The 26,491-nt window shown below is 38.5% G+C and overlaps 1 protein-coding gene and 1 long non-coding RNA gene across 3 annotated transcripts; one reads left to right on the top strand and one right to left on the bottom strand.

The window, feature by feature from the left end:
* The first annotated feature begins 774 nt into the window (after positions 1–774).
* EXOC3 (exocyst complex component 3) lies at positions 775–26,443 on the top strand. Of its 2 annotated transcripts, none has more exons than XM_068194637.1 (13): positions 775–900; positions 3,722–3,906; positions 7,696–7,915; positions 9,652–10,333; positions 14,706–14,823; positions 17,242–17,367; positions 18,914–19,014; positions 19,509–19,619; positions 20,334–20,484; positions 21,216–21,338; positions 23,627–23,788; positions 25,006–25,133; positions 25,595–26,443. In XM_068194637.1, the coding sequence occupies exons 2-13, from the start codon at positions 3,763–3,765 to the stop codon at positions 25,764–25,766; spliced, it is 2,238 nt and encodes a 745-aa protein (XP_068050738.1). In that variant the 5' UTR covers positions 775–900; positions 3,722–3,762; the 3' UTR covers positions 25,767–26,443. The 2 variants fall into 2 exon arrangements, with proteins under 2 accessions (XP_068050738.1, XP_068050731.1); XM_068194630.1 differs by having other exon boundaries at positions 819–956.
* LOC137476409 (uncharacterized) lies at positions 14,464–23,427 on the bottom strand. The gene is made up of 2 exons (XR_011000359.1): positions 22,050–23,427; positions 14,464–19,310 (listed from the first exon to the last, which is right to left on the bottom strand). It is a non-coding gene; the product is annotated as an uncharacterized lncRNA (long non-coding RNA).
* Positions 26,444–26,491: the final 48 nt, after the last annotated feature.

Raw genomic sequence — 26,491 nt, 5'->3', positions numbered from 1 at the left:
AACTACCTGTCTTTTAAAAAGCGCCGTAGTTTTCTCTCACGTATAAATTAAACCCTAAGCACGCTCAGGGAAGCCCCTGAGCCTCAGCGAGTGTGAGGTGCCGAGCCAGGGGAGGTCGTGGTGAGAGCCGCATCCCTGCGGCCACAGCACGCTCCCGACACATCGCTTGCTGGCACGGCAGCGCCCTGGGGTGTGGGCAAGGCGTGAGGAGACAGCCGGCACGGCGGGCTGAGTGAGGAGTTCCCCTTCTCCTCTGCCGCGATAAGCAGCTTCCACACGGATCTGAAGGGCAGCTTGGCCGGCTTATCCATTTTCATTACGGAATCACAGAATCGGGCTGGAAAAGACCTCTGAGGTCATCGAGTCCACCCAGGCTGACCCAACACCGCCGTGTCAAGCAGACCATGGCGCGGAGCCACATCCAGTCATTTCCTGAACACCTCCAGGGACGGTGACTCCACCACCTCCCTTTGGCAGCCCATTAAAACACTTAACAACTCATCCCGCGAAGAAATCGCTCCGTGTGCTTCCTTTTTTTTTTTTCCCCAGACGACACCCACTGCAGTAGGCGACCACTCCAACCCAAAGCTTTAACACCTCACAGGAGTCGTGAAGTTTTGAGGTTTTTTTTTTATTTATTTATTGGCTTTTTTGCTTGTTTGTTTTTTTCAAAACGATTTCGGCATCCTTGAACCAGGCCCCAGTAGCACGCACTGCGCCGCTTAGCACTAGAACTGTATATATATTTAAAAAAAAAGAAAAAAAAAGAAAAAAAAAAAAAGGAAGAGGAGGGGAGAGGAGGCGGCGCCGCCGGCCGCGCGGTGCGCATGCGCGGCCGGGCGTGCGCCGGCGCACCGGGGGCTGTCAGCGCCTTGCCGAGCAGGGGCGGCTGCGGCCCCGGTAAGTGGCGGCCGCGCGTCCCGCCCTCCCCGCCCTGTCCCCGCCGCTGTCGGCCGGTGAGCGCCGCCGCGCCGGCCCCTGCCGGGCTGTCGCGGGTTGTACGGACCCTGGTGTGGCAGTGGGAAGCCGAGGGGGTGGGGGGCGGGATGGGCCGGGGCGATCCGGGGAGCCCCCCGGGGTGGCGGGGCCGAAGGGGGTGCTGAAGGTTCGTCCTGTCCCGGGGCCGCGGCGGAGAGCGAAGGAGCTCGGCGTGCCCGCGGGCAGGTCTCCGGCCTTTGCCCGACACGGACGGGCACCTGCGTCGGTGCGAATGATTCGAGCTGAGCCGCTGGTGCCAGGGAGGAGCCGGGCGGGTCTGGGGCTGCCGGCCGGGGCTGCCGCCGCTGCTTCCCCCGAGCTCTGTTCGGAGGGCTCGCTGCTTTCCTCTGCAGGAGCAAGGGCCTCCTCTGCAGAGGGGCAGCGGCCTCCCCCTGGGAGCCTGTCGCCCCCGCTGGCTCGCCTCTGGAGCGTGAAGTCCCCAGGATAAGGGTGCGATTGCAGCTGGAGCCTTCCTGAGTCGGCTTGGGACGTAGTTTTGTTCACTTCTGCCTCTATTTTGTGTTGGAGATATATGTAGTTTTGACTCACAGTTTCAGTATGAAATTGACGTGGCTTCCCAAAGTTTGCTGTTCCTTTTGGGTGGTTCTACAAGAACCTGTCTGCCTCAACGTGTTAGTTACAGTGTGCTGGCTTCTCATTCTGCTGACGAGGTCTCCTTGATGTGCCTGGGTTGTGGCTGTGTGAGCTAAAGATGTTGTAACCCTGCGGGATGTATTCAGAGTTTTTAATAAAGGCAGTAATTCAGGATAAAGCTCTCTGCTGCAGAATACCATTTTTGTAGTAAATTCATATTTAAAAGTATCATGTTTTAAAATTTTAGGTAGAGCCCTTTTAGCTTGGAAATGGATTGAGCCGAACGAAACTGGAGTATTCATTCCAAAGCACAAGTGATGGAAATAGATCTTGCATGTTTAGATGAAGAGTAAGAAATGAAACATGCTTTGAGTTAGCCAGGCCAGTAGTAAAGAAGTACAGGAGTTTACACTGTAGAAATAACTCTGGAATAAGTTCATACTTATGCATGTAATTCGTGAAGGTACTAGAGATACGGAACTTGAGACATAGGCTCTTACAGAGCTCATGGGAAAGCCTTGCCTGGAATGTTCTTTAGCCATGATAAGTTATAAAATTAGGAATTTTGCTAATGCTCTACAGAGTCTGGCTGGGATGTAGTTAACTTTCTTTAAAATGGTCTGTACAGCCTGTGTTTTGGGTTTGTGGCAGAAAGAGTGCTGCTCACACTGCAGTGTGTGGCTATGGCTGCAGGGGGCTTGTACAGTGTGAATGAAGCCTTTCTCTTTTTCCTAATTTGCCCTCCTCTCCCCTCAAGTAGGCTGGGGGTGGGCAGAGATTGAGAGGTCACAGTGGGGACATCTGACCCAAACTGGCCGAAGGGAAATTCCCTAGTGTATGTCATACTTAGCAATAAAATACGGGGCTTTTGTTTCCAGGGTAGTGGTTATTCAGAGACTGGCTGGAGCATTCGTTTGCCTGTGAGGCATAGTGAGCAATTTTCTTTGCTTCTGTTGTTTCTTAGGCTTTTTTTTGGGTGCCCCCACCCAATGTTTCCTTCATATATCAATTTTGCTTGTCCCATGTGTTTTCTTGCTTTTGCTCTTTCAGCAAAAAGAAAGAGCACTTTCTTTTTGCAGTGCACTCTGCACAGTTCTTTGGATCACTGTTCTGCTGAGATTAAGTGATGTGCTCGATTTATGAATGCAGACTGCTCTGAAAACAGATATCGAATTTCAAGGAATAATATGGGTATGAAAGAGTATAATCTCTAGCTGTGGCGGCAGAACCGAAAATGTTGTTTGGTTGCAAGGCTAAAGACATAAAATGTTGGAAATAATTTGGAAGCAACGAGGAGCTCCAGATATATTCCTCAGAGGTCTGTGGACACCATGGTATTGCATCTTCGGTGATGGGATACTCCCTGTTTTCTGTTTGTAGCTAATGGAGTTTGAGGGAACAGGTCTGCCTTGATGGACAGCAGATGTTGCCTTTTCCCTGTACTGGTTTGCCTGCATGTCTTGGCTTCACTAAAAATTCTGCTGGAGACTTAGGTGAAATACTTGAATAATTTTTCCTTACACCCCTGATGGACTAGACTGATACTGTGAGAAGAACTGAAAGCATGAGTAGGAAATAAAAAAATTATCCATCAGAATCCTTAATGGAAGTGCTATATTGTTAAGTCTCTGTGTTTGGAGCTTCCACTGCCTATGTTTCTCCCCAGTTTTGGTAGCAAAATTGACCTATTGCTGCAGGAGGGCTGTAGTTCTCTCAAGTACACCCAGCTATAGTTCAGGTTGAGTTAGGACTTTTGCTTGAACTTTCTACAAGATTCCATTATGCTTGCCTTATTACCATTTTAATAGGCCAACCTACCCTTCGATTAAATAAAATCTCTTCTTTTAATGAAGATTTGTGGTGGTGGGTTTTTTTTGGTGGTATTTTGTTTTGGTTTTTTAAAATTCAAACTTAGAGCAAGGTAAATGCAAAAACAGCAACCAAAAACATTGCAGGGGAACTAATGAGACTGAGTTAAGTTCTTGTAGAATTCCAGTTCCTCCTCTCTAGAATGTGGTTTAATGATGCTTCTGTCAAGTTTCACCACTTTTATTGCTAAAGTTAATTCTCCAGTTGTTAACTTTGAAATTTCACATAACCATCAAATGAAAAAAGGTGGGTTTTTAAAAAATGTTTTATTTCTTTTCAGTCTTGTTAAGTAATGAAGGCATTCTGAGGTCCTAATCAACCATGGAGGAAACGGATAGGGAAGCAGTTGCAACAGCTGTTCAGAGAGTAGCAGGAATGCTTCAGCGTCCTGATCAGCTGGATAAAGTGGAACAGTATCGCAGAAGGGAAGCTCGTAAGAAGGCTTCAGTAGAAGCTCGACTCAAGGTACAAAGCTGGATAAACCGGAGTGTCTGTGGTGTATCATGAGTGTACTTTTTTGTTTGGTTTTTGTTTGTTTGTTTGTTTGTTTGTTTTGAATCTGCTTTCAGCCAGATTGATAGTTTTAAACCAGGAACTTCAGTTTTTACTCTGTGTCAAAACCAGAAAATCTGTGTCCTGAAAGTAATGCAAACTGACATTGTACATCTTACTAATGTTTTATTCAAGCATTTCAAGTATTCTTAGGTCTGCATTTTATTCATGGACAGCTACCCTGCTGTGTAGCCTGTCAGCCAACAAAGCTTTGTCTTAGTGGCTGAATACTGAACTTTTAACAAAAAATTGATGATTGCATCTGAAAAAAGATCAGTCAGTTTGCCCTCTGACTTTTACATGGGTTTAGGGAAGATAGCTAAAATACATCACATTTTTGTCTCTTGTGGAAGTGACCCCTTGATTTTGCTCCTCCTTCGCATGTGTGCATGTGAGTGGCTGCACATTCACACACACGAACTTAGCCTGAAATAGGAATATGGTTATCCTGTGTTTATTGTCGGTATGTTGTTGAGTTTCTTGTTTTCTTCTTTCAGTGGTATTTGCCAATAGTAATTTTAAACCACTATAATAAGCAGGTGGAATAGAGTCTTAGAAAAGTGTTTTGGGATACATTTTCTCAGGTCAAAATGGGTGGTATACACTGTATCTAATCTTATATTCCACTTAGTTAGTTTATCTTATAGCAATTTAATGGCTCTTCCTTTGTGGCAGTCTGTATGAAGTAGAAGAAAACCAGTTTTCTTTCACAGTGAAAAAAATTGATATTTATATATAGCAAATTGCATGTTGATTTTTGTAGCATAGAAACAAAATTTTCTGATGATTTGGACTGGGCTTTTCAGATTTAAGTCAGGAAGCATATAGAGTCTATTAATAATGGATCAGCTGTTTAGTTACTGTGATCTATTTATAATATATGAGCACAGTCATTTGCCTAGCTGCTTCTGTGGACGGTCATGACTAAACTTCATAAGTCTTGCAAATGCCTAAATCCACTTTATAGCTGTTTTCCCTATTGTTTGCATTAAGTTAGTTCAGTCATCCATAGGTGGTTGGAAATACCTGTTCCCAAAAGAAGTTCGATACCCCTTAATCCACTCAGGATGCATTCCTGAAAAAGGTGCTGGTTAGTGATGCAATAGACAGCAGTGGTGATTTTCCCATGAGAATTACTCTAATGGATGGGAGCACAGAGAGGATGTAGGAAATACTCTTGCTGTGGATTTCAACTATATCTATGTGTGGTGTGGAAGACGGGGAGGCAGACATCAGGATTATCAGCCAGAGGATTTGCTGACTTCTCAGATTGAATTGATTACTGCTTCATCTGAGTGAATGAACACATGGGAAATCTTTCAGTGTGAACATGTTAGGTGTTTCTTTCTAACTGGATATGCTGCTATCTTTGTCATCATTTTTTCAGGTGCATCTAAACATTGTCTCCAAATCCTCTCCCATATATTTAGTTATGTTAATTTCTTATATCCCTCACTGCATTTTTTCCCATGTAACATAAATTCTTAGAGGAAAATCTTCTTTGAAACATATCAAACTTATCAATTTTGTGTATGAGACTGATGGCACTCAGTGAAGCAGTATTTTTGGGGTTCAGTACCGGAACTCTGAAAGAATATGTGGAAGAACACCAGGTAGCATTGTAGAGTGGTGCCTTTGGGTTCTGTAGTCCAGAATGTAGAAGAGCTGTTTGAAATCTCTTTCAGACCTTGTAAAATTATAATTGTTGGCAGCCATTTTTGGTTTTGCTCTTAATCTATGGAAGTACTTCTTTGTGAAGAAACTCTGTATAAATACACATATCCTAGGGAAGTTTCTAGGTTGTGGATGTTCCAGAATATAACCATGCATGAGTCCTCTCCCTTTTGATTCTTAGCTGCTGTGCAGTTGTGGATTTGAGCCATCGGGAGACCAGGAAGCCAGGATTCTGGCTTCATGTTGAAAGCTGTCACTTGAAAAAACATAAAAAGAGAAGTTTTTAGCCCTTTTCCCAGGATGGCTTAGTTTTGTTTTAGTTTTTTTAATATAGTGATGATCAGTCCAATCAAAGATGAATATGCATTCTAGGAAGTAAAGTATACAGTGCTAGGCTGGGACATGCTTTGTTCCCTGTCCCATCACCCCATCCCCTGGCCCCAGCTGACTATTTGAAGACAAACTGAACATGGATGGATGTCTGTTTTTGGAATTTTCCATGTCTGTTTGTGTCAGAGACTGAGATCCCTGACTGTTTCAGTTCAACATTATCAAGTTAGTGCAAAAGATAAATGGGCAAAAATTTGAATATGTAATACTTGGAAGATCTGCCTCAGAAAAAATTATCAAAGCAGAACTATTGAACATTTAATGATTATGTGATTTTTAAAATACGTTATGGTCAGCTGCAGAAGATTGTGTTTGAGTATCCTAATTATCTCAGTTCCTGTAGAGGAAAAATGTGTTAATGCAGCAATTCTATAGATAGAAACAGTATAAAAATGCCTTACTCCTGCTTAATTGTGCTGAGTCTGCCAGGAAAATATATTTTTATCAATAAAATCAGCATGTCATAATTTGAAACTACATAAATAATCTTTGTTTAAAAATTACTGCATTTTTTCTGGCACTTTCCCAGTGCATTTAAAACACAGTAAATGTTGTTTGCAGTTACCAGGATTTCCTTTTTGGCTTCTAGTATCCAACAACAAGTTCCACAACTATCCAAGCTTTTGGGCCTTAAAGGTCTGGCAAAAAAATATGTTTTGATCTTAGCAAAACGATTAATGCCTCATTTTCTTTACTGGTTGCGTCAAGTTCCCGAGTTATACAGCTGAGTTTTCACTGATAGCTTGCTTGTCTTTTGAAGGCTGTTATTTCTAGCTGCATTTTCCACTCCCCTGATTTCACCTTCATCACATCTTTTTAAAACTATGTATCTAAAAAATGTGCTGTGGATGTGATCTGATTTCTTTCACTCAGATATGCACTATAATGCATTTTCTGTATGGTGTCTGGACACCTGAATGATATTCAGGCCTAACAGCCTCTTTGAAGAGTCATTATTTCAAGTGTCATTTGTCACAAGGCATCCATATCAATAACCTGTCTTTATGCCAAAATAATTTAGTAGTTGCATTGTTGGTCTGGTCATTGATGTTTCACAGCATGAAAATTATATTCAGTTTGAGGTTTTGTTGTTTGTTTTGACTGAATTGCTTTAGGGGCTTCTTTAGCCTTCAGGAGCTTTTGGAGTTTTTTTAAGAACATTTCAGAATTAAATTTGGGTTTTTTAGAACATTTTCTGTTGTGAGTAAAAATTTGTAATTGCCTTAGTAAAATGCTTTTGAGAATCCATACATACCAAACATTCTGATGACACATCAACTTTATTTGATATCCCCCTTTGAAATTAATTTGTGAAGGAAATGCAGGGAAATCTCATTCCTTTGATCCTGGTTTAATATAGATTACAAAGTTTACAGTCAATCTCCCTAAGCTCCTATGTTAGTTTGTGGGTGGACTAATTGTATCTAGGTCCTTCAAAACTAGATACAGCTTCAGAACTTCAAAAAAATGGTATGTGGGCACACACAAGCTTTCACACTTCTAGTCAATTGTAGTATTTGCTTTTTTTTCTGCTGAAAATGTTAGATATGGAAATGAAAATTAAATCTTGAGTAATGTTGAAAATATGAAACTTATGAAGATTAATATGAGTTCTTTCTTTGTCTTTTTCTGTTAAAGGCAGCAATACAGTCACAGTTAGATGGAGTACGAACAGGTTTAAGCCAACTGCACAATGCACTGAATGATGTGAAGGACATTCAGCAGTCTTTGATAGATGTCAATAAGGACTGGAGACAGAGCATCAACACTATAGAAAACCTCAAGGATGTTAAGGATGCTGTAGTGCAACACAGCCAACTGGCAGCTGCTGTAGAAAATCTCAAGAATATATTTTCAGGTAATCTACTGTTCTTTATATAATCCATCACATAATGAAAACACTTTCATATGGTGCTAACAGCTGTAAGGTTGTCAAGTAATGCTGAGAGCTTTAAACTTCACTGGAAACAAAGAATTAAGGAAGAATGACCTACATATCACATGCAGGGAAGTAAAAGGTAAACATTTAATATAAGTTGTGCTATAGGAACTTCTAGTCTGGCCATCACACACAGCTCAGAAAGAAATTTCTTGCAAGCAATCAGTAGCTGGGATAACGTGTTTAGTATAAAAGACTGAAACACGGAACAACAACAAATACAGAAAGACTATTTGTAAAGTTCTGGTGTGTTGCCACCTGAGCTGGACACCTACAGCGAGCCTGCTGGGTACAAATAGCATGAAATTATTTTAGGAGGCAAAAACATTTTGCAACACTGTACGTCTGGGAGGGTTTGCAAAATGAAATAAGATTAATGTAACAAAATGGATATTGTAAAGATGAAGAAAATGCGATTACCTGTGTCACTTTGTGTAGCTGTGTTGGAATGCATACTGCATTCCATCTTGAATCATGGTGAATTCCTCGCCAGGACTTCTCTACTTACAAATAATTTTAAGTATCTTACCCGTGTAGCAGGGACTAAGCCTGTAAGACTAATTTGATTTTATTTAAACACTATTTTCACTCATTTTATCTTCTGATAGTAATACACAAAGTGTACCTATAAAGCAAAATTGCTTCCCAGCCATACCAGGTTGATTGGTTTACTCTCTGTGTGTACCTGACCTCTACAGTATCAGATACAGTGTGCAACTTAAAGAAAACTATTTACATGCAATGTCTATTAATTAAAAACAAAGAACAGCAAAATTATGCGTGTTCCAATGTGGAGTTGTTTTGGGGGTGTTGTTTCATTTTATGCAGATGAACACAACTGAGACAATAAACCTTTTGAGGCTTTCTGAGAAGTTTTTAGTATGAGGCATCTCCTTCTGGAGCTGTTAAACAATATAGTTGTTTTGCTCAGAGATGATCAAATGTTTTATAAACAAAGTGGGTTTTATCATGCTTGAAAAGACAGTTACACACAATCATTAGAACTTTTTGTGAGCTGCCAGTTTTATCAGAAAAATTTGTCACTGCAAAAAAGGCATCTAGTGATAAGATTTTTCAATTATTCCCCAACAGGATCCTAATCTTCCTCTGTAGGATTCCTCAAATACGGAAAAATAATAGACAAAAGATCTTCTAAATATTTTAGCAGCATAGGTAATTATCCCTATCCTTCATTTGTGCCTTAAGCAGGCAAAAACTGTTCAAGAAGGAGGTAAAACTTGGCATTTGTTTGGTTTATGCAGCCTCAGGTTCAATGAAGTGAGTGACTTTTAGTCAGGCAAGTTAAAAGCCTTTTATGTAATGTATAAGAAGACCAGCACTGTTGTTTGTTTCATAGTAGACTTTCCAGGATTCTTTCATTTCTTCTTTGGCTTCAGGATGAAAAGAGAAAATTGTGTTGGCACTATGATCTTTGTTTAGACACTGATCAAAATGTAGTTAATATATAAAGATACGTAACATTTATGAACAATTTTTGAATATTTCAAAATTATTTCCTTCAAAATATCTAAAAATAATTACTACAGCCATTCTCCAGCTTTTTTCCTAGTACTTTTGTCGTCTTTTATTAATTGTTTGTATTTTGTTAGCAGTGTTGTGCTCAATGTGATTTTTCTTCTTTGCCTGCCTTTCAGTTCCAGAGATAGTCAGGGAGACCCACGACCTGATTGAGCGAGGGGAACTTCTGCAGGCTCACCGGAAACTGATGGATTTGGAGTGTTCTCGTGATGACCTGATGTATGAGCAGTATCGCATGGACAGCAAAAACACACATGACATGAACCTCATCCACACATACTTTGGGGATATGCAGAAACTGTCTGAGGAATTGGCAAAGCAGCTTTGGATGGTGGTTCAAAGATCTCTTGTTACAGTCCGTCGAGATCCAACTTTGCTTGTCTCTGTTGTGAGGATAATTGAGAGGGAGGAGAAAATTGACAGGCGTATGTTAGACAGGAAAAAACAGACTGGATTCATACCTCCTGGCAGGCCAAAGAAGTGGAAAGAAAAAATGTTCAATATTTTGGAGAGAACTGTGAGCACGCGGATTGAAGGCACTCAAGCAGACACCAGAGAATCTGACAAAATGTGGCTTGTGCGGCATCTCGAAATCATCCGTAAATACGTCCTTGATGACCTGCTTGTGGCCAAGACCCTGCTGGATCAATGCTTTCCTCCACATTATGACATTTTCAACAGGTTGCTAAACATGTATCATCAAGCTTTGGCCACCCGAATGCAAGAACTTGCTGCAGAGGATCTGGAAGCAAATGAGATTGTTAGCCTTCTAAGTTGGGTTTTGAATACATATACTAGGTAAGGCCCCCTTATCCTTTCTGTTAGGAATAGGAGGAGGAATGCAAAGAGGAGACATGCAAAACACAGTTGGTGCTAGTATTTGCATGTCTGTTAACATACAAAAAGATATAACAGAAAAAGGATAATATCAAACTATCAAGTTCTTTACTATTCATTACACATTTTGCTTCCTGGAAATTGCTCCTTAAAACTTGTTTGTATTTTATAATGTATAATTTTGAGTTGCTTAAAATTTTGATGCAGTTAAGGACCTGCATGAAGCTACAGTCACCTCGTATTTGTATACCAGTTTGGTGAAGTATTGGGAGGAAGAGGAGACTGAGAGCTCGTGTGTGAAACAGAACGCTTGTTGTGGCCACGGCCCCGGAAGATCTGTATGATTATTAACTTTCTATTGTTCTCTTCAACAGGGGGTGGGACTGCTTCAGTTGCCTCATTACTGTTAAATGGAAAGAATGTGGTAACTTCCTTTAGGTTTTCTCTCAAAACTGTGTGATGATTTGTTTATTTAGAAGAATTTCTGCTTACAGGTTGTTTTCTATGATAGTCTCATGCTTATTTTATTTAACCTGTCTGATTTGTTGGGATTACTTAAGCATTGTGGAGGGTTTGTTGCTTTTTTTTTCATTTTCCAGGTAGAAGCAGCTTAAATGGCAACTGTTTAGTTTTTACTGGCATGTAGTTACTAGAGCGACTGATTTGTTTGGGAAAAAGTGCTGCTAGCCTTTCTATGGCTCATGACTGTAATCCTGTTCTGAATAGCTGGCATTGACCCAGGTTCTGTGCTCTGTGTACTTTTGATGTCTTCAATTGTTCAGTATCACTAATGCGACAAGTTTAGGCACTTGGTGGGTTTAGCGTATAATACCGTAAAGCACATAGGTAGGAGGTAATACTGTTCTGGAGAGTTCTCATAACCAGCTTTCAGGTTTGTGTTCAGCACTCTGTGCTGTACTGTACACTGCAAAGTCCTCCAGTTTTTTTTACCCTGCAAGGAAGAATCAGGAGCACTCACTTGTACATGCTTAGGTACCCATGCAGGGTATAAGAAAGATTGCAGCCGCTAATAAGCAGCTGAGTTAAATGGCCTTTCCTTCTTTTGAAGGCCAGAGGAATAACTCCACAGTGAATGAAAGTCAGAGGTGTGAGTCCTTCTCATGCATGACCTTGGCAGAAATCTCCCAGGCTCTTCATTTGTGTCCTGGGGCTTATGTTCCAGTAAGGCAATTCTTGGTCTTAAAATTGTCCTTCTGCCTTCCCCCAGAAAGCAGAGTAGATTGGTACTGAGTTAGACAATTCAGAACTAAAGCTCTAAATCTGTGTGTTCCATCATTGGAAGGACAAAGGGAGGGAGCAAAGCCAGTGTTAAGTCTATTTACAAAGCAAAATCTTGCTAAAGCAAGTCATGTGGCTTGTAGCACCTGGTGGCTGGGTCTTGTGGAGAAAGGGAAACTGAGAGGTGTTTCCCTTTCTTTCACACTACAGGATATCTGAGAATGCTCTTCTCCCTGCATATCTGCATAACAAATGGAATGGAAATTAGAGGAAATACCTTGAAGGAAAAAATTAAGGCTTTGACTTTCTCTCTTCTCTTAAAAAAAAAAGCCCAAGAGGGCAGTACAGGAATTGTATTCCTGTATAAACAGGATGATAATTACTGGAAAAGGTTTCCTAGAGAAGTTGTGGATGCCCCATCCCTGGAAGTGTTAAGGCCACCTGGTCTAGGGGTGGCATGCCTGCTCATGCAGGCAGGTTGGAACTAGATGGCATTTAAGGTCCAGCCCAAACCATTTTCTGTGATTCTATGAGAATTAGCCATTGTGTGTTGGTAATGCACAGTGGGAGAAGAAATCAGCTCAGGTTTCTGAGTGGGAAAGTAAAGTTCTCAACAGGGATATTTGCAGAGCTTATCAAATCACAGTTGCTGGACATCTTTTAACAATACAATAAGCAATTCTCTATAGGGATAGTTTATAATAAACTAGGAAGGAGAACAGACTATGTGGCATCATGAGAACTCTGAATAATAGAGGGAAAATATAAATTTGTATTTTATTTGCATATTGAAGCTGCACTTCAGAACCAAATGAGAGAGTACTGACTGAAAAGAAGCATTGAGGTTTTTTCCATGTGATGAATTGATACAGTCGTGCACAACTTCTTTTTCATTATTTGCAACGTAGGACTTACAAAAGAATCATGGGGGTTTCTTTATCAGAGCATGTCTGCATGGAAGCTTTTTTTAGAAATATGCTCAACTCACAGCTCAGAAATAAAGTGATGCTACATGTGGAATAATAGCCTTTGATATTTGAGTGGGAGTTTTATTGTGCTAGGTGGGTTTCTCTTCCATGTTTAAGTCAATGACAGTTTTGGAAACATACTCTTATTATTAAATCTGTGCTGGGCTGGGACCAGGACTCCATTCTGTGTTTGAGGAAAATTATAAGTCTTGCAAGACCCTGATGCTCATATTCATAGCATCATTTTATGAGATGCTGATCAAGTGTTGACAAAACTGCTATGAGATCACCAGGATTGCTACAGATAGTGTCAACAATGTTCACTTTAAGAAACAGAAAGAATACTACTATACATACAGCTGGATGCTGTCTCTGGAGCCAGTATCTCTTTTCACCACATAGAGCAGCATTGGTGGCAGAATAGAAGCTTTCTAAAATGCTTTCCAAATTATAATCAAGTTGAAATTTCAAATATAATTGTATTAATTTCTTGTTGAGGGTAAATAACTTCCCAACACTTAGAAGTCTTGTGCCACTTGGAAGAGGGTGGTCTGTTGCTTCTGTTCCCCTGGGCTCTTGGTTGTGACAAACAGGAAAGAGAAATTGTGTATAGGAAGAATCTTGATGTTTTGGGCTAAAGCTTGTAGAAGCTTTTGGTCCTTGTTTTGGGGTTTCAGGTGATGTGCTTTGAGAAATGGTTTACGTCTCTGTGGCCTTGTGAACAGGGATAATGATGTATAATGAAGCTAGAAATAATTTCTAACATGGCACAGTACCATAAACAGTTTCTCGTGTTTCCTCTAAATCAACCAGAGCAGGTCCTGCTTTTACTTGTGTTCTTTTCTGTAAACATCAACAGAATGGAATTCAGTTTTCTGAATAGACTAAGCCACTTAAAATAATTTCAAACTCTTTTCTTACAAGCCAAGAAGATGCCATTAGTGTAGGATGTTCAGTCACAGTAGCTTTTATGGTTTCAAATACAAGAATTTTGGTGTTTTAAGTTGGTAGCTGTAGTGGTTTTTTTCAGTGCTTTGAGATTTATTTTTTCCAGGAAGTGGAAGCAGCACTGTGCTGACTCCCTGGTGTACCCAGAGAACAACTTCAATTTGCAAAACTATACAAACTGGACTCTTGTTTAGGAATTTAAGTTGTCATTTGTTTTTATAGTAGCCTCTGCAAATACAGAATTTGTGGTTTGCTTCTGAAAAGCACACTATAAATGGAATGCGAAACAATTTATGTTATTATGATTGAATATATTTCCATCAGCTGTTAATAAAGCACTCTCTGAAGAGTGTGGGTTTGACTTATTGATTTTTTTGAGCATGAAATATTAAGAGTTCTTGCTATGTTGTGCTTTGGCATTGCTTTGGAGATTTTTTGATTACACAAGCCCGTCATTTTATTATCTTATATAGATGCAAAATATCACTGTAAAGTATTAATTTTGTATAACCCTTGTCAAAATATTTTGCTTTGGTTTCTTTTAAATCCTATAAAAAATCTTTTAAATCCTATAAAATCAAGAACTTTTCTTTGCAAGCAATTGCTCTTATACCCATGAAGTGTACCTTTGATTTGTCTTGAAAGATGCTTCTTCCTCTTAGATTAGCTATATTCTTTACCAAGGCAGGAAGCATAGATAGCTTTTCTTTTAATATATTTTAATTTTTACATGGATGTGATACAAGTACCAAAACAGAAGCTCTTTTGAGGATCTGAGGACAGTAATTCCTACTTGTCACTGATCTTTACTGTTCTAAAATTCCAAATGTATAAATTGTCTGTCATCACCTCTGAAATTTAAAAGATACATAAAAATGTCCCCTACAAAGAGCCCACAGGCTGAAACAGTTGGCTTTTATTTTGTTTCAAGTAATCATTACTTCTTGTGCTGTAGCTTTTACATTCTGTTCTTTCATTCATATAGTTTTATTTACATTTCTTGTAAATGCATTTATTGTTGCACTTGCTATTAAAAACTTTTTGAAATGTGTAGGTATTGGAAAATTGCCCTTTACAGTGAACATACAGAAGAAGTTGCATAGTTTTTAGTTTTTAACTTTTTATGTCATTTTTCTTTATTAATCTGAAATGTTTTATTCTTTTTTTTTTTTATTCAGTGCAGAGATGATGGGAAATTCAGAACTGTCTCCCGAAGTGGATGTAAATTCTCTGGATGCTCTGATTTCACAAAATGTGGTAGACCAGCTTCTCAGCAAGTATATGTCAACACTCACTGTGAGTAATAACAGTGCAAAGGCACATTCAGATGAGTTTATATCTTCATTAGTACCTCAGTGCTGCTCCTCCATCAGAGAAAACTGTGACAAATGTGAATCCAACACCATCACTTTTATGAAAATGTTCATATCCTATGTGTAAGTTCCTTTATAAAGTCATAATCAGATGATTTTATATATGTAAATCATGACATTTCAAGAAGTAGTTATGCTTTACAGACTATTAATAATAATTTATTAGAAAGGAAGGAATTCCAGTCTTCATATGCCTATATCCATACTGCTGGTATGTTTGCACTTAAGAAGACACTAGGCAGTTTGGTCCCCATAGTAGCTACATCAACATTTGATACAGATGTGATCTTTTCAAGGTAATCAGGATGTTCATGTTTGCCAGTTTGATTCTTTTAACAGCCTTTTCCTTTCAACGCCTTTAACTGCATGAGCATAATTTCCTTTTGTAGATGCCATTTCAAGTGTATCTTAAGTATAAAGGCACTGCTTCTTTGTTATCCTAAGAGTCACTAGAAACTGGTGAACTTCATGGCAAAGCAAGCATTATGTGATTGTCAGATCCACTAATTGCCTCCAAGAGTGGATATTTGGGTAGTTGTAACTTTGGACTTGCTGTTCTTAAATTGTTCATTGAATTCCTACTTGTCCTAACTGTTGAAGGTCTGCCAAGCAGAGGAGAGAAATTTTTGTGCTTCTTTGGATGTGTCAGCTACTAAAACATGTCAGCAACAACTACTCATCACAATAATATGAACCAACCTTGCAATGACTCAAGGAAGTTGTCACTAGAGGCTCTGCTTCTCATTAGCTTTATTAGGACTTTCATGCAAGTTTATTTTTCTGCACTTTGGGACAAAAAGCGCATTGGTTTGTTTTCTCAAGCTACTTTTGCCTTGACTCAGAAAATGCCTTTGAATTAATTTTGTCCTCACTTAGCATGAAAATATAAACCTATATTGTTTTTTTAGATTTGTTTCTTTCCTTACCTAGTGAAAACTATTATGTATAGAATGTTGCTTTATTTTATTTATAGATTATAAATAAAACAAAGTTGCTACTCTGTTAAACGGAGTGGCTTTCTTTTTGCTGGTTTTGATTTTCAGATGTATCTTTCTTTTAAGGCAGAAAATACTGAAATTGCCTATTTGTTTCACTTCTACCTTATTTCTTCTGATGTTGTTTAAAAGTGGTTTTAAACACAATGTAATTAGCTCTGTATGGCTAAATACAAGTAATTGGGACTATCAGCTTAAATACTGAAGTTTACATCAACAAAAATGTCATGAGAAATAAAATGCTAATAGATTTTAACAGATTTCTAGCGCATTATTTTTCCAATTACCTCAGCCTCAAAAAAATCCTTGTAAATGCTGATCTTAAGGTGAAAAAAGTCCCCTGGACCACTGTGTCAAAGCAAGATTAAGTCATACAAGTTATATCTCATTAGAGCAATTCCATGCTTATAAGGAAGAAAGGTAGAGCCTTATTTCACACAACTGAAGAGAGTACTATATGGACTTTTATGACCTTTCTGTTTGTGCCTACTGGTAATGTGTAATTTTGCATGGTAGGGCACAGTAATACACCTGTAACATGTTGGAAAGAGATACAAACAATTATATTACTACAGGTTTTAAACAAACGCGAACCAAGCAGAAAATAGGCAGAAATTATCAACCCAAGTAAGACAGAAATCAAAGAATCCAATTACATGTTTAGCAAACATGCTGGTCTTTACTCTTGTGAATAGGTCTGTGGTATGTGTCATGCAGAAAACTGGCTTAATCTCCTTCTAAACCCAGTTGTTCATGAGGTCTGTGTGCAGTACAATGTGCTGGGCAGATGGGAGGAGAGCCAGCCATTGTATCCATTGCTGTGTTCTGCACCACTTGTGTTCCAAGAAACACAACCCATTTAATCTAATCCTGGAGTTTTGTCCCTGGCAGTAACGAGCACCAGTTTCCTAAAACATAGGTGTAAAAGGAAGTACAGGCAGATATGTGCTATTTTTCCTACATTAAGTATTACTCTTATTTTTTCAGCTGGGGAAAAATTCAGTTTGAAACATAAAGCCTGAGTCTTAATAAATTCTTCCAAAATTAGTAAACATGTTGATTCTGACAAACTGATCTGCCCTTGTGTTAGGAGCATTCCCCTTCCAAAATGTGCCACAGCTTCAAATTACGCCACTTGTGTTCCAGTACTAACCTTTGTCTTTGTCAATGCAAATTTTAATTTGTCTGTTACCCGTATCATGTAGGAATGGCAAGAGTGGTCAGCATTATCTGTTACTATACCACTCTTCATTATGGAAATGACTGCTTTTCTAGATATTGTAGCAGAGGGTTTTGTTGTGTTAAATTAAATCTTTTCTTTCTCTTGGTTGCTTTATTAAATGAAGTCTAACATCATTGGCTGGCTGCGAAAAGCACTGGAGACAGATAAAAAAGACTGGATAAAAGAAACTGAACCAGAAGCAGATCAAGATGGGTACTATCAGACTACACTCCCAGCTATTGTTTTTCAGGTATAAGACAACTTGTTTATTCTAGAAAATCTACAGAAGCAGTACATGGATTTGGAGGAATGGAGGGAAGCCAGACTTTCTAGAATACTATTGTTTCTGTGTCTTTTGAAGTATATTGAGGATTTTTTTCCCTGTAGAGCTGTTAGTTGAAGGGATTGTTTCTTTGAAGGCTTTTGTTAACATTTTTCTTCAGTGCTTAAAGACATAGTTCTTTTTTATGTGTAGATTAGAAACCTATTTTTAGTTGATACTTGTATTTAGTGAGCTGCTTTTACTTAAGTCTCTTGATGAAAAGCTGTAGTATAAGCCCACCAGATGATATGTGACTTATTAGAACAGTTTTTGTTAATACAGTGCTGAGTTATGCTGTTTGTTAATATGGTGCTGAGGTAGTTAGGCATGTATTTGTTACTATAAATTATTCATTATATAAAAGCACCTTAATAATAGAATAAAAAGTTGTATTGAAGGTTGAAACTGTTGCTGTTTTAAACACTACTTCAGTTAACATAAATGCCTGTCCAAATTAAAACCAGAAAAGAGGAGGCTGTTTCTAAGATCCTTAAAAAAAAAAGCCACAAGAATACCCAAACCTGCACCACCCTGTTGTCGGTAGTGGAAAGTTTTGAAAGTGATCTTTATCAACCATTAAAATGTCAGCTTATTATGCTCACCTTCTAATTTTTCTTTACAAGTACTGTGTTAGGTACCTTCAATGAAAGATAGGTTATCTCTTCTTCCTGCATTTGTTTCCCTCTGTATTTTTTTCCTACCTTATACCAGGATTTTTGCTACATTCCTTCACATTTGTATTAGTGCCAAGGTTTACTTCATCTAATCGTTTTCAGAAAGTGTGTGATGTCAAAGAAACTGGTGGCTGATTATTGGCTCTAGTGTCATGCTGAGAAGGACTGCAGTGCTGAGATGCATGTAGCAGTGAAATTTTCAAAGTCCTCTTAGCATAGAAACAGCTCATGTTTCCACCTGGTTTTGTATCCTTTCTTTCTAGTTTGCCTCCTCTCAAACACAGTTGCCTGTAAGTCACCTAGATCTTGTACCTGCTTTTAAAGTTTAGAGTGTCCTTTACTTCACTGTTGTGAGCTCACTGCTTTCATGTATGGGAGAAGCAAAGGAATTTGAGTTGTAGTGTTATTCATTACTAACTGCAGGAGCTGACTCTAGAACTTTGATACACTGTAAAGCCAAAGCACTACTGAATTAAAGAGATTAAGTACCTTTTTGCTGAATTAAAAATGCAGCTGTTTTCAGTATCAGGAGAACGCTGCAGCATGCATTAATGGTTGCCAGTAATACATTAATTACATTTGTGAAAATAATGGTTCTTGGTAATATATTAATTATGCTTGTGAAAATAATGGCTCTTGGTTTAGTCACTGGACCTGTCTGGGAAAAAAAAGAAAAACCAACAAAAAACATCTGTAGAGCCAGTGCTAGTTAGAGTCTCCAGTACTTCAAGATAGGAGTTCTGTCTTTGTTTTACCATTGATAAAGGCCTCTCTTTATAATTAAACTATTTTTGTCTTAGATGTTTGAGCAGAATCTTCAGGTGGCTGCTCAGATAAATGAAGATTTGAAAACAAAGGTACTCGTTCTGTGTCTTCAGCAAATGAATTCATTTCTAACCAGGTAACATAATGTTTAAAATACAAATGCTTTATCCTGCCTCAGTCTCTCTTTGTTCCTACAGTTCCAATATTTGTTTTTTTGTTTGGATGTTTATTTTTTGCTTTGTCATTCTCCTATCACATTCATGCCAACCAGGGTTTTCTTCTCTTTCCTTTTCTTCCTTTCTTCCTTTCCCCAGTTTCACTGCAGAAGTTCCTCTGTGCTGGTGAGTGGTACTTTCAGTTCCTGTCTGTAGACGGCTCTTAATTTTTTGAGTCAGTTCTGCTTTCTTTTATATCTCAAATTTATACCTCTTTCTCTAAAGGAAGAGAGAAAACACCTTCTTGGTTGGATTCTGCCCAGAACAGAAGGACTAAACATCACACGAGCAAGACACTCTTTATAAAATACTTCTAAATACCTGACAGATCCTTATGAAGCATATGATCCTATGGTCGTATTTGAGTTCTTACAGATTTGTGTCTGTTTCATGCCTTTCCTTGTATGTGTTACAGGTACAAAGATGAAGCACAATTGTACAAAGAAGATCATCTTAAAAATCGGCAGTATCCTCAGTGCTATGTTCAGTACATGATTGCAGTCATCAACAACTGTCAAACCTTCAAGTAAGTCTGCATGTTGTTGCAGTACTGTGAGAAAAATAGCTATTGATATTTCAGTTGTAATACTACCTCTTCCCAGAACCTTCTCTTCTGTATGCAAAGCAGGTTTCAGTTAAGATAGTTTTATCTGAGTAAACAAAGGCAATAAGTTTAAAGGTAGTGCTGTTTTGAAAGGCAGGTATTGTGACTGCATTTCCTGTGGCAAACCAAGACATTACCCCTCACCAATGAAAAAACACGTGTTATCCCAAGAATTTTGTTGCCAAAAAAAGTTTATATTCAGCTTCCAGATTTTGAAAAGGTCATTTCAGTTAGTTTGTCTGGGTCCTGCCATCTCTCAGAAGAAGGCAGATCACCTTCAAGCAGTGTGATCAAGGTGAATTGAAATGGAGAAAAGTAAAGGCAGACCTTCTGTGAAGAGTATCAGAATGTGGCTCATGTTTCAGTGATGAGCAATCCAACTTCCTGTTCATCTGTATCTGCTGCCACTTGCAGGTCTACTCCTCATCAGCAATTTGCTGCCAACACACACGTAGTCTACACTGACCACTCCAAAATCATGCTGGAGAATAAATAAAGGCTTCCAAAGCAAGCAGCAGGCATTGTTTTCCCTTGCAAAAATAACTGTCCTGTATGTATGTACTCCAAAAAATTAATAGTAGTGCAATTGTGCATCAGTGGGTGATAAAAACCCTTTTTGTTTTTTCCCTGTCACAGAGAATCCATCATCAGTTTGAAAAGAAAATACTTGAAAAGTGACATAGAAGACACCTTATCAATCAGTCATGCAAACATGGATGCAACTTTAGACATCATTGCTAAGGAAGGCTGCTCTAGCCTGCTAGATGAAGTCTTCATGGATTTAGAGGTTAGAACTTGTTCCCTCAAAAAACCCAGAAGTATTATTTATAAAGAAAAAAATAATTCGGAATGAAGTAGTTGTGGAGCCTTTTGATTGCTAAATATATAAAATGTGTTTTTATATATGGGCTAGCAAAGGGTCAGTAAACATTAGTGTTGTTCTTCACTGGTATAGTTTGCATGTAGGAGACTGGAAGGTTGCTTAAGTCATCCCATGAAACCTAATTAAGTCAGGTGCTTTGTATATAATTAATATTTTCTAGCAGATGTACTTAGTCTTATGTTGTTGAGTTGTAGGAATTATTTGGAAAACTGCTGCTGATATTAAGTTGTCATTGCAGGTACAGTTCACCTATAATTAATATATTTAATTGATTCTAACAGTGGGCCCCTTTCTGTGTGGTAGATTTCTGTGTTTAGGAATTCTAGCTTCTTGTATAGAATCCCTCAGGGAAAGAATTACTACTTTAAAAAAAATTGGGAGTATGGGCAGGGAAACAGGGCAATTAGAGAAACAGCAAGAAATGGTGAAGAGAGATGCTCTGGGACTTGATAGATGTGTAATAAAATTTTGAACTCATATAAATACCTTGAGTGACTCACATGAGGAAGGATGTGGGAGAAGCATAGTTTAGAAATTGACAACACTTAAAATTTTTCTTGCATTTTTTAGTAACTGCACTGATCTGATGAAACTGTCAAAAACCTGATCTGATCTCTTGTTTGTCACCTTCTCAGCCCCATCTGAATGAGCTGATGACAAAGAAGTGGCTGATGGGGTCTAATGCAGTGGGGACTATCTGTGTCACTGTAGAAGATTATTTCAATGACTTTGCAAGAATTAAAAAGCCTTACAAAAAGGTGGGTGCAAAATACTCAGTGATACTTTGCTAATGTACTCTGAGCATCATGGTGATTTGGAATTTCTGAACACCACATGAAATTCAGAAATGAAATGCAGAAAATGGAATTGATTCATTACTGGAAAGGAAAAAATGTTTATCATCATACTGCAATTTTTTTTTTTCACAGGCATATAATATTGTCAAAGACAAATCTAAGTTGTAGTATTTAGTCCAGGAAAACTTCCTGGCATGTCACTAGATATTTTTACCAGTCTGTATTTTTCTACCGCTTCTCAGAAGTTTGTAGTCAGATAAAATTAGCTCTTCTGAAACTAGTTTTCCTGGTCTGTAATGACTTTTTTTTTATAAATGCACATCAGGTAATTCCTAGTTTTAATATATATACAATGAAGCCTAGTGAATTTGGTGCCATAAGGGTTAACAAATGCTATGTTTAAAGTGCTCTTACATCAGTATATGTGCTAGGTTAGGATGTTTTCCCCCTCTGGTCTGTCAACGGATATCTGAATTTCTCTGTTGATAGAAACAGGTGCAATAATGTGGAAGATTAAAGGCAGGTTCATGTAATAAGACAGCATTAAATGATTGTCTAACATTTAGGAGCCTAATAGAAGCAAGCAAGATCGGTATTTAGGTGAGGTCTTTGAAGAAGCTCTTAGAAGGGCTTAAAAGACAGTCTCCAAATCATACACTTATTCTTTCTTACCTTAATTCTCAAAGTGATAAAGGGAACTACTCAGAGTTTCTCTGATGACCTTTTACCCTTCAGTATTTGCAGATTCTAGAGGCCTTATTATGTAAGTAAATGTATTTTCAGTCCAGAAAAAGTGCACAAAATGAGTTAGGTCAGTCTCAGAATTAGTCTATATCCATGGAACAGCTTTCTTTTCCAGATTTAGTTTGTTACTGTGAGGTACGAGTGCTTGGCATGACTTTTGAGGTGTTAATACCAATCTCTGCAATCACATATATTTCATCATGTAGCATTTATTGCCACCTTGTGGGGAAGAAGCTTACAAGCAGATTCTTTGGCGTTCAACATACTTTTGCACTGTCTCCCAGCACAAAAAAAAATCTCCCATAAAAGATGTCATATGTTCTAGCACAGGCTGGACCATGCTTTTGTTTCCCTGATTTGTGATGGGATTTTTCCAGGTTTTAAGATATTTTTGGATAACCCTGTTTTGAATGTACGGTTTTTAAAAGCCACATGATATGAGGATCTCCAAGAAGACTGTAGCCTAATGGGAAGGACAGATTCTGAAACAGAGGACATGTGGATCTAAAGCATTCTGCTTTACTGTTTTCCTCGTGTGTAAATTGAATGCTCTACCATACCACTGTTGGCTCCAGTGGAGTGTTCTCAGTTGTAGTGGAGCTGTTCTTCAGTTCCTCTCCAGCAGGATGGGCCATACATGTCAGCCCCCCACACTCTGTTCTGTGCAGTTCGTTTTCCTGTGTGTAGCTGGCATCAATTCCTCCAATAAAAGAGAAGCTGTCCCTGAGCAACCATCTAACTCTGGTATTTCTGCACTCTTGAGAGCAGAACTTGAAACTGTATTTCCAACTTCCAGTACTTTGCAATCTGTTGTTTTCTCCCTTTTTTCTTTCCCCCCCCCACTTTTTTTCTCTTTCCTGATACCTTTTAGTCAAATTTTGACTGAAGAACATGTTTCAAGAAAAACTTGAAACTAAAGTTTGATCATACTGCTAATAAAACATGATAAATAGTTTGTGACTACCTATTATGCCAGCTTTTTATTAATCATAAGTAACTTTGCCACCATGCTTAAGTGGAAGAAAAAAACACCTGAGGACTTGTGGGATTTAAGGACTCTGCTTACATTCCTGTTGAAAAATAAGCATGTAAAGGTTTTGGGGTTTTAGTTTAGTACTTTATTTCCAAACCTCAGCGTTACTCTTGCACGAACACCAGATACTTCATCCAGGTACCAGTAGATATTTCCCATAAAAAGACAAGTGCAGAACAGCAAATCAGTCAAGGAAGATCTGAGAAAGTGATTGTTCTTTGGTGCTCCTCATAAAACTCAGACATGTTATTAAAGACATCTTGGGGTTGTTGCTTCTTGTGATTGGCTCATTGTTAGGGAAGGCGAGATTTTAATTCCTGTTAGCAGTGTGAAAACCTAAAACCACTCAATCTGTATTAGCAAAAATTGTATACTGGTGTTTAAGTGCAAATACACAGTTCAAAGCCTAAAAATAATGGCTACATCTGCAGGTATCACTGGCATAACCCACCACCTTTTCCATTTCTTTCAGACAATGACTCTTGAGGCCCATCGGCGAGTAGTTGTGGAATACATCAGAGCAATCATGCTAAAACGTATATCTTTCAAGAATGCAGAAGAAAGAAAAGAGGGTGCAGAAAGAATGATCAGAGAAGCAGAACAGTTCAGATTTTTGTTTAAGAAGCTTGCAGCTGTAAGTATTTGCTTTGGGTAGTGCTGTTATCCTGGTAATTTACAATAACCACACATGTTTATTGCTTGGGGGAAATGGCTAGAGTTAAATCTCCATGTCTCAAAAATGTTGAGTGACTTGGGAATATCAAAGATGCCAGCTGAGGGCACAGATGGAGATTCTGAACACACAGGCCAGCTGCTAAAATTCCTGAGCACCAGTTTCTGCTGCTTTGTGTTTATACAGCTCTCTGCAGCTGAATATTTGAATGACCTCCGAGAGATAGGTACCCTGATTTCATAGTAGTAAGTGAAAGAAAAAAGCAGTTTAAAAAAAAAAAAAATCTGTCTTTGCTTTTCCTGGCCAGTAGAAAGATTGATCTGGCATCAGACAGATGCCATTACTTATCATTACTTATTACCTAAGGACCATGCAGTGTGTTCATTTGGATCAATAAGATTATTATGTTGACCCCATTTAAAGTCCAGTAGAAATAGAAAAGACAGGCTAAAAAAGGTATTTGAAAATCAATATACAAGACAGGCATAAAAGTTTTAACTGCATAAGGAACGGGAATCTTCAAGAAATCTCCTAGGGCCAACAGATGACAAAATGCAAAAAGAATGCACAGAAAGATAAAGCCTGAGAAACTGGGGTAGTTGATGGAAGAGGTTGTGGAATAAAGGAAACAAACCACACCTGATTGGCAGAACCAGCTGACCCTGAATTAAGAATACTAAAATAGTCCAGAGTTTAAATAGATACAGTTCAATCAATCAGTTGCTGAAAGCTGCTTTGGTGGCCAGATGACTTGAAGGAATGTAACAGAGGGACAGTTTTGAAGAAATGTTTCAGAAGAGTTCTGGCTTTCATGTCAGTTATTCCTAACGTTTATGCTCATAATTACCCAAAGTTGAAGACTGGAATGTATCACCATGTGGATAAATACAACATATTGTTTGTAGGACACTACTTTCTTCACTGATATTCTCAGAGTAGGTCTCTGAATGAAGAACAGGGAGAGAAAAGGTTTATGGTGACAATTCGTAATCACCATAATCACCAGAATTATGGTGACAATTCACAAATATTTGGTTTTTTTAATGTCTGAAAATTCAGCTTTTTGGGAAATTCAAGGGCATTGTCAGACAAAATATTAATTAAAGGATTATTTGTAGATTTGAGGAGTACTGCTATTGTTATGGGACATTTTTAATATTTTTTGTTTACTTTTGCAGGGCTCTGGAGAGGACACTGAAGGACTCTGTGACATCATTGAAGCCATTGCAGAGGTTATCAAGCTGACTGACCCTTCACTACTCTATCTGGAAGTTTCAACTTTAGTCAGTAAATACCCAGATATCAGGTAATTCTCTTTGCCCTCAGATTTGATATATAGATAGATAAGATCATAATTTCCTTGGGGTTTGGGCAAATTCTGAAATTTAAAACAGTGTGTAACTGTGTTCATATTTTTCATCTTTTAGAATTTAACCACTTTCTTGTAATAATAATATTAGGAAAGTAACGCTAATGTACAGTGTATGTGAGCTGGACTAGAAGTTACAACTATTTAAGTACTGCAGAGGAATACTAAAAATACTTCAGCTCTGTGTGTTGGGAGGGAAAAATAGATTTTAGACTCCTAAAAGCAGCCAAAACAGTGCTTTATATTGAGCAGGAAAAATCAGTTCCGAGTGAGTAGAGATCTGATTAAGAATAAAAAAGTACCTGAAACTGAGTGAAAGGATTGCCAATTAAGTGCATTGACAAAATCTTTCTTGTGCAAAGCCTCCTAATGCCAGTTTTACCCTTTTCCTTTGGCAGGGATGACCACATTGCAGCTTTGCTGACAGTGAGAGGCGATGCCAGCAGAGATATGAAGCAGACTATCATTGAAACTTTGGATCAAGGTCCAAGCCAACCGAATCCAAACTATGTGCCAATTTTTAAAGAAATTACAGTTCCTACTCTCACTGTGCCAAAACTTCTGAAGTAATCGACAACTCCGTGTTTGTGTGTCATTACTGCTCTGGGATCAACGGGTTTGATATACTTGTGGGCAAATTTGGCAGTGCTATTTTGAATGAATTTCCGTATGCATTGATACTTGCTAGGCATATTTCTTTCTGAAGACTTGGACGTGAGGAAATGCAAGATACCTGAAAGAAGGATTAAAGGTCATGTTTTAAGAATGAAGCTTTTAATGGCATGGTTGGGTTTTTTTTTCTGACCCGTTTGTCACAGCTGGTTTTGCTGTCAGCAAATACATTTTTCTTGTGGAAAATGTTTGCACAGTGCACTGCAATGCTATATAAAGATATTTATACCAATACCTACAGAGCTGTATTAGTGCTGGATATACTAACATACATCACTTACAATACCTAAGCAGACTCCTTTAGAACTGTCTTTATATGGCACTGCATTCAGTGTTAATGTCAATCCACTTTCACATTATATTTTGTGTATGTACTTACTTTGGTGTAAAATAGTTTATTGCAGAAAACTTAATTATAAAATCAATTTCCTGACTTAAAGGACTGATTGAAATTGCTACAGTGCAATTTGATTATAGTTTGAATAAATAAATAAAGACATAAGGTACAATTTTTTTCACTGATTCACTAAAAACAGCACATAAAGCACACCAGTTCAATAAAATGTTAAACCATTCATATGTTCAGCTATGATTCTTTGCATCCTTGTAGATTTACAGAGCAC

Source organism: Anomalospiza imberbis, chromosome 1, assembly GCF_031753505.1.
Source record: "Anomalospiza imberbis isolate Cuckoo-Finch-1a 21T00152 chromosome 1, ASM3175350v1, whole genome shotgun sequence".
In the NCBI taxonomy this organism is placed as follows: Eukaryota; Metazoa; Chordata; class Aves; order Passeriformes; family Viduidae; genus Anomalospiza; species Anomalospiza imberbis.
Note: the sequence above shows the minus strand (reverse complement) of the source record. Positions and strands in the feature narration are given on the sequence as shown.

Bases quoted from the DNA above. Each gene is read 5' to 3' on its own strand.
- EXOC3 (XM_068194637.1), top strand. From the start codon at position 3,763: ATGGAGGAAACGGATAGGGAAGCAGTTGCAACAGCTGTTCAGAGAGTA. The intron at 19,015-19,508 runs GTAACATAATGT...TATGTGTTACAG, and splicing joins ATGAATTCATTTCTAACCAG to GTACAAAGATGAAGCACAAT. The intron at 19,620-20,333 runs GTAAGTCTGCAT...TCCCTGTCACAG, and splicing joins AACAACTGTCAAACCTTCAA to AGAATCCATCATCAGTTTGA.